The 10,219-nt window shown below is 57.5% G+C and overlaps 1 protein-coding gene across 1 annotated transcript; it reads right to left on the reverse strand.

Moving 5' to 3' along the window:
* Positions 1–133: 133 nt before the first annotated feature.
* ICAM1 (intercellular adhesion molecule 1) lies at positions 134–8,785 on the reverse strand. The gene is made up of 7 exons (XM_045774382.2): positions 8,633–8,785; positions 6,864–7,121; positions 3,069–3,374; positions 2,423–2,710; positions 2,088–2,342; positions 1,655–1,903; positions 134–1,572 (listed from the first exon to the last, which is right to left on the reverse strand). Exons 1-7 carry the CDS (start codon positions 8,697–8,699, stop codon positions 1,400–1,402), a joined length of 1,596 nt encoding a protein of 531 aa, XP_045630338.2. The 5' UTR covers positions 8,700–8,785; the 3' UTR covers positions 134–1,399.
* Between the last annotated feature and the right edge of the window lie 1,434 nt (positions 8,786–10,219).

The following is a 10,219-nucleotide window of genomic DNA, read 5'->3' on the forward strand; positions in this document are numbered from 1 at the left end:
CCCGCCCCTGCAGCCCCACCCAGAGAGACGGAGGCCCCTAGAGGGCCTAGGAACCTGCAGTACGTAAGCCCCTCAGCCCCTCCCTCAGCTCAAGAACGAGATTCCAGACCTTTGTAAAGCAAGGGTCAGAGAGTTTTCTGGAGAAGAATCTTTAATTTTCGCTTGAGTCTCAAAAGGTCCTAACAAGCCCCAGATTTGGATTAGAGCCTCAGGGGTGGGCCTTGAACCAGCAGCCTTTTCCTGGGGGAGGAAGTGGGAGGACAGGGCTGGAAAGGGTTCCAACTGGATGGGTCACCTCCCCTCAACTCAGGCGCATATGAAAAAGCTTTATTAGCAGGAGAGAGGCTTCCGGAGCTGGGAGTGGATCTTCCCAGGCCTCTCCTCCCTACTGCCTGCACCCCTCATCTCTTTAGGAACCTGGGGCTGCCAGAGTGCTCTGTTCTTGCATGGGCCCACTGAGATGGAAACAGGACAAGGTGAACACACGGGTTGGGCATAGTTTCATGGAACTCCGTGGTTTAGCTGCCAAGGTGTCATTGTGAGCACTGAGATGCATATGGGCAGAGAGGGGGCTAACAGGTCAGTGTCCGTGATGGGGGAGGAGTCGGGGCTCAGTGGGTTGTCCCTGGGCATGTCACCAACTAACCATATCACCATTGTCAGACCCCTTCTGGAGGAAAGCAGCTTCGCCAATGGAATGGGAAATTCCAGCCCCACTTGATCTCTTCTGCCAGGTACTCCTGTGCAGTGCACAGCTAGTACGACTGTACCTGGCAACCCTGAATGAGGTTAGACTGAGAGCTCCCTGAGGACAGGAACTCATGTTCCTCTTCTTTACCATTCTAGCCCACATATAAGGCACCCAATAAATAGCTGGTAAAAGAACAAATTAATAAATATGTCACCATCAAAATTTGGGGACAGCCTGGGGCCAGCAGGGCTGGAGCTGGCATCTGTCAGAGGAAGTATGGGGGTATGTGTTTCCATGGGGTTTGTGTCTGTGCAGGCTACTTCTCTTTTAGGACTGGAGGGCCTCAGCACACGCAGCAGGGCTGAATTTCACTGTTTCCCAGTTGGGCGTCCCATGTTGAGTGTCGTGCCACACCCTGCCCCAGACAGGTCAGGCTTTGAGATCCCTCACAGTCATGCCCCAAGTCCTGCCCCCTCCTTGTGGCTCAGTCCTGTGGCTCCAGGTCAGGTAGGTAGGAGGCCTGGGGATCCTAAGTGTGGAGGTGCCAGGACCCCAAGTGCTGTCTGTATCCTGAGGCCTCTATCCTGACCTCAGGCATCCTGGGAAGGTGGGCGGAGCTGCATGGCTTGCGACGACCACCGTTGTTCAATGTGGCACCGCTGCCACTGTGTGGGGGGCTGAGGAGGAGGTGGGGTCCTGGCCCCCCGTTCAGGGGGGCGTGGCCGGTGTGTTCAGCTTCATGGCAGCCGCCTCCTGGGCCTTCTGTAGTTTGTATTTCTGGATCTTCCGCTGGCGGTTATAGAGGTAAGCCGCTGTGCTCACAGTTCCTAGGATGCCAGCAACTGCCACCAGAATGATGATGAGTATGTTGCTCTGGTAGTCTGTGTGGACAGAGGGTGTGATGAGGGTTGAGCCAGGCTCACTGGCCCTGCCCTGCCCAGCCCTAAACACCAGCACACTCACAAGTCACATTCACAACCACTTCGCGGGTGACCACACCACGGGGGCTCCGGGCCTGACACAGGTAAGTGCCCGCAACCTCCCGCTTGACAGGCCTCAGGTCCCCGATGGGTAGCAAAGCATCATCCCCCTTCCGGCGACATTTCAGCTCAGGAACCGGGTTCCCCCAAGCTTGGCACCGCAGGGTCTGCTGGGAGCCTTCCTCCCATGTCCAGTTTCCCGGACAATCCGTTTGGTCTAGTCGGGGACCATCTGGAGAAACACAGCAAGATGAGGGAGGGGGTGAGGGACCAGGAGGACACCCCTCACCACCTAGGACTGGGAGGAATCTGGGGAGAGGACTGGGGGGGGGGGGAGGCTCAGAGGGCAGGAGCTCATGGAGTCTTATGGGTTGGGTCCCAGGGATTAGGGGTGATTGTCCAGTGGCCCCACTCACACAGGACGCGGAGCTCCCGGGTCTGGTTCTTGTGCAGCAGGTGTCCAGCCACGAGCAGGGCAGCAGAGCAGGAGAAGCTGCGTCTGTGGTCCGCAGCGCTGGCATTTAGTTGGAATTGTGCTCTGGGTGCTGGAGTCCCCGATGGGAGCCCGCTCAGCGACACCACGACTCCAGCCTGGGCCTCACACTCCACAGTCACCACAGTCCCTTCTGAGACCTCTGGCTCACTTAGGGTCAGGTTGGGTGCGGGAAAGCCTGCGAGGAGTGGGCACACAGTGAGCACCGCCCCCAGTATTGGCTCCACCCCTTGGAAGCACCGCCCCATCTTGACTTACGGTACAGTATCACATTCTCCTTCCACTTCCGGTCTTGGCCTCCCAGTGTCACCACACACGCCAGCTGCGGTGTGCCCTCCTCTTCTGCGTTCGCCTTGACACTGGCCGTGGCCAAGACGGAGTCCTTGCCGTACAGGGGTGTAGAGTGCAGTTCCTGTTCTGCCAGTGTCAGGTGGACTTCGGCCTCCACAGCTGGGAACAGCCCATCCAGAGAGCAGTTCACAGTCCACTGTGTGCCCACTTCCACAATCTTGGGGGTAGCAAGGCGTGGCTGGGTCTCTGGCAGGACTGGGGAGAGAGGGTGCGTGAGAATAGAGAGGGGACAGGCAACCCGAAGCCCCTTTTTGGGGGCATTTTCGTTCCCCCATCTGGGACATCCTCTGGTTTCCAGAGACTCTGTGGCCTGGGTCACCCCCTGTCCCGGGACCCACGCCTGGTTACAGTCTTCTCAGAAGATCCTGCAGCTAGGGCACCCCATCCCAGACCACCCCACGCCAACGGCCAAGAACATGCTCTTTCCAGAAGCCTTTGTAATCTAGGTCACCACCTTAGCACCCCCACGACCAGAGGCCTCTCTCCCCTCCCCGCACCCCAAGTAGGAACACCCCCTGAGCCCATCCTCTCTGGCGGCTTCCCAGTGCCTCACCAAAGGTTCGGAGCTGCCTGGGGGCCGAGCTGTTCTGGAACAATCCCAGACCTCGGGGTCTCAGGTCCAGTTCCGTGCGACAGGAGAAATTGGCGAGGTGGTCGTCTCTGCCCGCCAGCACCGTGGCCGTGATCTCGGCGGGCTCCCCGAAGGCCGGCTTTCGGCTCAGCTCCTCCTCCCCGCGGAGCAGCACCACCGTGAGGCTGGTCCGGGGCGCCCCGCCTGCCACTTGGCAGCGCAGAGTGAAGTTTTCGCCCACGGGCTGCCAGCGGGGTAGGGGTAACAGCTCCACTCGCTCCGGGGTCCCTGGGTGTTAAGGGGGCGGGGGGTGGTGGTGTGTGAGCAGGACAGGCTGCCCGCCCGCAGGGGGCGCTGGGGCGCCGGCTGCACCTGTCCCAGGAGCCCCGCCACTCTCCACTCTTGACAAACACTCCCCAAACCACCTAAGCCAGGCAGGAATGTTAAGAGCTTCAGTATAAACCGGTGGGAAGTCCCCAGGTGGTTGGGAAGGCGGCAAAAGCAATTCTTTATTCACTGCAGCATCTGAGAGTGGAAAGTGGAAAAGAACCTCAAAGTCTATCACCGGGAGTCCCGTCAAATAAATGCAGGAAATTTAAGCTGCTGGGTCCAGTAGATTGTTTTTAAAAGCCCCCTGCTCCCCCTTCTCTTCTTCTTGGCCTTAGTTTTCTCCAAAGCACCTCTCACCGTCTGACATCCGAAGGTGACATACATCTACTCAGCTAACTTGTTTCTCCTCTAAGTCCCCCCCACAGAAGGCCAGCCTGGGAGGGCAGGGGTCTTTGCTTTGCCCCCTGACGCACCGCTGGTACACAGTAGGCTCTTTATATTCATAGAAAGAATAAGGTTGAGCCACCCACACTGACTCGAGGGCTTTCAGAAGCCCCCCTTTAAGGGAAAGAAGTTCTCAAATGTGCCATGCGAGCCCCTGAAATGGTAAAAATGCAAGAACAACCCACAGACACTCAAAATGAAACTCTGAATATCCCCCGAACACACAACACGTGGGCTTAGGGTCTCCGCTCCGCAGGAGGTAACAGAATATCAAGCCTGGACTGCTGGTGAAAATTGAGAGCAGCGGCCCAGTGAGCTAGGACTCAGCACTGAGACCCCCACCCCAGGCTTCCCAGGGAGGGGTCTTAAGGACTGCTATTCCCATCCCAAGAGCCGCTGAAATGTCTGTTGAAGTGTCAGGGCTGACGCCTAGCTTTGGGGCTTCGCTGCTGTGAGCTGTACATGAGTGACTTCGCCTCTGCAATAGTTGTAGAAATTGAGCCTCAGTTTCCTGAGCTGTAAAATGGGTTAATTGGAGGTAAGACTTTTATTCGTCCACTTAAGAGGCAGAGAGAATGACCGTTCATGGGCATGAGGTTTCTTTTCAGGGTGACTGAAATGTTCTAAAATTAGATCGTGGTGATGGTTGTACAACTCTATACGTTAAAATGTGTTGAATTGTACACTTCAAAGAGGTGTCTTTTATGGTATGTACACGATATCTCAATAAAGCTGTTTTAGGAAATAAAAGGGCAAGAAACCCCTCAGATGTCCAGTGCTTACCTCTAACCACCTGCTGCAAACACGAATTTGCAGAGCTGGTGTAAACCTCAAACCTCAGCCACCCCCCCTCCCCCCGCCGAAATGGAATTCACATCTCCGAGCCCAGATCCTTGCCCTTAAGGTCAGACTGGGGGAGGAGGTCTGTCTTGCTTGGACCTCTCCCTGAGCCCCAACCTTCAGTCTTGGTTACTTCACTCTTCAAATATTTGTCTGCCCTCCCTTCCTGTACCCAGCCACTGCCCACACATGTGGTCTGGACGAGGTCCACAGCCAACTGCTCTCTGGCTTCCCGTAAGCCTTCTGCTATCCAGAACCCTGGCCTGCTCACACACCCTCCATGGCTCCCTATCACTCTGCAGAGAAGGTCTCAGCTCCTCGACCTGGCATTTGAGGCCCTGCCCACCTCAGCTCTAATCACACCAATCTGTTGGTATTCAGCCCCTCCTAACACCCCTCCCCCCATCCGCATGTTTTCCCACTCAAACTTTTGTCTAGGCTCTTCCCTCTGTCCTGAGTGTCTGTCTATCAACTCCTACTCAACCTTCAAGGCCCAGTTAGGGGTCACCTCCTACAGGAGTTAACACCTTCATTCTTTCTAGAGAAAGCTCAGCCACCCAGAGATCCTGCCTCATCCTTATACTGGGGGTGGGGCGGGACAGAACTAGATAGCGCGCCTCCTAGGGGACCCCTCTACTGTGTGCCGGGCATCTGTTCCATTTCACAGAGCCGGAGAAATGAGGGCAAAGTCTGGTACCCAAATGCACAGAGGGAGAAACGTCACAGAGCCAGGACTCCAACTTGGAGCACTGGGCTCTCAGCTAGCAGGCTGAAATGCAGAAGTCCTTCGGGGAGGTTTGCCTGGGGTTTCACAGGCCACCGGGAATGTTCGGGGACTCTCCTCACCTGGCCAGCATCTACTCAAACACGCTCCAGGTCAGAAGCAAAGCTGCTATTTTCCCAAAGGCTTCCTTTGCCCGGGCACCGTGAGGTGGAATGTTCTTTATGCCTCACGGCGTCACCATACCCGTGCGAGGAGGGCTCGTGGGAAATTCACTCAACAAGCCATGTCCCCCACCATCGCCCAGTTAGTCAGGGCCACGCTGGGAGCGGAACCCGAGACTGGCTGATCCCAAGACCAGTCGGCCAGTTCTCTTTAGTTTATTCCTTCCTTGTTCTTTTCGTTTTGTTTTGTTCGCATCCGCGTTTTCTTTCTTTATGGCCTATGGTAATAGTAATTCTCGCAGGGCAAAATGCCCCAAGGAAAAGAAGGCACATTGGGACAGCTCGCCCCTTGCCCTCCCCCAGAGCAGCCTCCCCCAGCTTCTGTGCTCACAGCCAGCTAATACTATCACTTCCTGCGTTTCCTCTCACGCCTCCTTCATGTGCCAAAACAGGCGTCCCTCGCCCGGCCGTGCTGCTCCTTAACGCCGGGGATGGAGGCCACTCACCCTGGGCGTAGCTCCTTCCCTGAAACTTGACAGTACACCTTGGAGCTCATTCTCTGTTGGGGACACAGGAGCTTCCTCTTTTTTTTTTTTTTTTGTGCAGCTACATACTATTCCACCACATGGTCAAACGAGGGTTTATCTCCCCCGCCCTCTACGCCCGAGTGGCTTGCAAACGTCTGCCCTTCCAAATAAAGCCGCGATGAATAAGCCCATCGTACGCCCTGTCCAGCTCCCTCGTGGATGGGGCCACGTGGAAGCCCGGCTCCCAGGAGTGCGATTTCTATGTCCAAGCACACGGACCTGTGTCACTTGGAGAACTGACACCCCTTTCCCTGCTCAGGGTTGTGCTTCTTGAAGCTTCCACCCTGTCCGCGATGGCCCAGGACTGCCTGCTTCCCCCCAGTCTGGCCAGCACAGCTGCTAGCGAGTCTTTTGATTGTTGCCAATACGTGAAAAATGCCGTCTCCCGGCTGCTTTGAAAGGGTCTCTTCTTTTCAAGAGTCACATCTAGGATCTGTGACATGTTGAAAGAGGCCTAGAGTATTCGACTGTACTGAACCTCTGTAATGCGCTAAAGGCACCCAAGAAAATGCAAGAAGGGGTTTCAAAGGACAATGAGGGTCTCTGAAGATGGGCCCACCAGTCCTTCAGTGAGTCAGCTCAGGCCCCACCACCGAGCAACCAGGGCTGTCCTGGCCTGCGGAGACCCCCACGCGCCCACCTCTCCCCCACCAAGCCTGCCTAGTCCCACCCCCCGGGCCCAGCCACTCACAATACACGGTGAGGGTCATTGCAGCCGTCGTCTGTGTGTGACAGTTTGCAAAACATATTGGATGGCTATCTTCTTGCACGTCACTCAGTTCAAAGACCTTCCAGTGGTCCCCATGGGCCACTTCCTTCTTACTCAACTGAGTCTCCAGGCCCAAGATGGGGGGCTGGTCACAGGAAGTACTGCAGTTCACCTGGATAGAGCCTCCTCGGGGTATGATGGCTTCTGGGGGGTGCGCTGATGTTTGCGCACCTCCAAGTCCTAGAACAAAAGATGGAGGAGGGGACAGGCATTACAAATTGGGTTCACCAACAATTACCGCGTACCCAGCCTGTGCTAGGTGCTGGGCGCATAGCCTTGAATGAGACAAAACTCTGCCTTCAGTGTGGGAGACAGAAAAATTCACAGGCAAACAAGATAATTAATAACAGATGTTAATACGAGTTGACAAAAACAAAACAGGGTGATAGAACAGACAGTGCCTTGGCGACAGGGTAATGTGCGTGCGAATGATGAGAAGGGGCTGGCCATTCAGAGAACGGAAAAATTAATTCCAGGCAAAAGGAACAAGTGCAAAGGCCCTGCGGCACGGTGGCCGGAGCAGAGTGAGCGAGGAGGAAGAGTTGGGAGAAAGGAGGTCAGAAGATTGTGTGGGCGGTACAGACCATGCCAAGGACTTGTTCTTCTTTCTGAGGGCAAAGGGAAACCATGGAGGATTTTAGCAGAGAAAGGACATGAAGTCAGTGTTATTCTCCCTCCTAAGATGTAAGGTGGAGGGGGCTAGCCCTCCGGGAATGGAGAGGTTCCAATTAAGCTGGCTCCCTACTCCCTCTGGCAAGTGGTCTCCCCTTCTCCAGGCCTCAATTTCCCCATCTGTAAGGTGGGTGAATATAGTCATCCCGGCTCCTGCTAATGCAATACACGAAAAAAATGTCTTGTCTGGGCCCACCCCTTCTCTCCCTCCTCCAAAGATTCCTGTCCTCAGCTTTGGGTCTACTCCACCTGAGGGGGAAGCGTGGGAAACGGCAGCTCTGTGAATTCTCCAAGAGTAATGGGATGGTTCCCATTTCTCAGAGTGAAGTGGTGAGTCTGGGAGAGGTCACATTTCTCACCTAAAAAGCAGCAGAATCCAGCCTGGCATCTGGACTAGAACCCTTTGTTGAGCTGGTAAGCACAGGTGTCCCTTCCCCACAATCGTGCTTCCCCACACTGATGGCCATGTGTGACCCACTGCCCCCCTTTCTCCCCTCCCTCCAGACTGGAGTTGGTGGAGGGGTGCTGGGGCGTCTCAGTCTCAGCCTCTGGTCCCTGGGCAAGTCAGCCCTGGAATTCCCCTGAGCAGAAGCAGTCCCGGACTTCCCCAGGGGTAGGGGATGAGGAACAGAATGTACGTTTGTGTTGGGGGGGGGGGTCCCCAGCCTACTCAACTTCGCGCCGGACGCGTCCCCATACCGTCTGACCGAGTCCTGGAGCCAGGTGCGGCATTGGGCCAGGACACAACCATTTCGAGGTGGCGGCTCTTGCGTTCTCCATTTTACAGCTGAGAAACTGAGGCTCTGGGAGGCTCAACCTGTAGCTTGAGGCCACCCATCGGATTGACCCAGGGTCTGGATTCGAACCCACTGCTGTTGTCTTTGACTCTAGCCCCAACTTCCCACAAATAGCTACGTAAGTACGATTGGGGCTTATCCCCAGCTGGCCGGGAGTCGGTCCTCCCAGTACATCCTGGACCCCGGGAGTTGGCACGACGGCAGCCCCCACCCCTGACTCACCTGGGAGCAGAGCTCCGATCAGGGCCAGGAGTGCTGGCAGCGCGGGACGGGCGGTGCCGGGAGCCATAGCGGGCCAAAGGAGGGCGGAGAGCGCGCGGCAGAAGCGCAGAGGCGTGCGGCGCGGACTGCGCTACTGGAGAGCGCGGGAGCTTTTATAGTGGCCTGGCCGGGCACGGGGGGACAGAGGGGGCGGGGCTGCTTTCCCGGAAACCTCGTGCCTTCCCCTCCGGAAGGAGGGCTCCGGCATTTCCGGATGGAGAGGGTATCGAGCTCAAGTTGTGTTGTCCCCCCTCTCGAGCGCTGGAATTTCCGAGTTGAAGCAACGGGGGCCGCAGCGGCCCCGCGGGCCCCAGGGGCCGCTCCTGGCGCTAGGGGTCGGGTCCCGGGTCCCCGCTGACCGTGGTTCTGCGTTTACGCTGCGCTAAACGTTTTACTGAATACTGCCAACTATCCTGGACGGTAGGGACTGTTAATGAGTCCGTTCCACGGAGGGGTAAATCGAGGCTCCGAGCTGCGAGGGGATTCGGACTCAATTCTGACGCCCCAGCGCATGCCGGCCTCTTTAACTGAGTGCAGGGTCCCTCGCTTGGATGGGGGCCCAGAAATCCCTTCGGGGCGTTCTCTATCAAGGGCGCCCCTCCCCAAGGAACATGTACCTGCCCAGCCGACAGATTTCCCGAGAAGCCGCAGGAGCAAGCCCGGGCACATTCTGGCGTCCGCGAAACCTGGGGGTGAGGACTAGCGGCGTCATCACGTCCGGGACCCTGCATCCCCCCCCTCCGATGGGTGCTTCCACCCCCGCGGCCTCGCTTCCCCTTTCGGCCTCCGCATTGGGGACATCTTCACGGCTTCCAGAAAAAGGAAGGAAGCCGCGTGGTCCTGACGCGCCGAGTACCCCCCTGCGGTTCCCAGGCTCCTCGGGGAAACTGAGGCCGCAAACCTTGAGTGGAAAGGGGGCGCTCGGACCCTTCCCTTCCTCAGGGAAACAGCTCCCCGGCCCCCAAGTGGGGCGGGGAGAAGAGATGGTTAAATTCCAAGTGGTAGGCGCGGCAGCTGAAACTTGAGCGCTGGGTGCCCGCGCTGACTACGTGCGGAGGTTTGCACCCGCTAATTCCGTCAGGGCCGGGCTGGGCGAGCGTAGTCTCTGGACCGCCTGCACGCCCCCCCCCCCGCCACGCCAAGGCCTCGCCTGCGCGTGTGACCCCAAGACTTGGCATCTACCACGACAAGCCTAGGGACCCTGGGGTCTCCCAGCGCCAGTCCGCACCGCCCAAGGCTTCCTGTTGTGGGGCGCGCGCCGCGTCGCCATGGAGACCTCAGAAGGGCCAGGGAGGTCGCGCAGCAGAAGGGGAAGGGAGGGGGCCCCCGGGGACGTTCGGGCCCTTCCTTCGGAGAATGGGCCTGATGGGCCAGAGAGTCACTCATCAGCCAGAAACACGTCCCTTCCCCCGCCCCGATCATTCCTAAGGAATTTCCACGGGGATCTTTCTACGCGGGGTGTGGTGGGTGCTGAATTCCCGCCCAGAACTGCCTGGGCAAAGGGGCAGAGTGAGAACGCGGACGCGCTGCGCCTCGAAGGGCCTGGGA

The sequence above is a fragment of the Ursus americanus genome, chromosome 14 (assembly GCF_024610735.1).
Source record: "Ursus americanus isolate L20-20 chromosome 14, mUrsAme1.1.p, whole genome shotgun sequence".
Lineage (NCBI taxonomy): Eukaryota > Metazoa > Chordata > Mammalia > Carnivora > Ursidae > Ursus > Ursus americanus.

Bases quoted from the DNA above. Each gene is read 5' to 3' on its own strand.
- ICAM1 (XM_045774382.2), bottom strand. From the start codon at position 8,699: ATGGCTCCCGGCACCGCCCGTCCCGCGCTGCCAGCACTCCTGGCCCTG. The intron at 7,122-8,632 runs GTGAGTCAGGGG...CTTTTGTTCTAG, and splicing joins GATCGGAGCTCTGCTCCCAG to GACTTGGAGGTGCGCAAACA. The intron at 3,375-6,863 runs GTGAGTGGCTGG...CTTAACACCCAG, and splicing joins AATGACCCTCACCGTGTATT to GGACCCCGGAGCGAGTGGAG.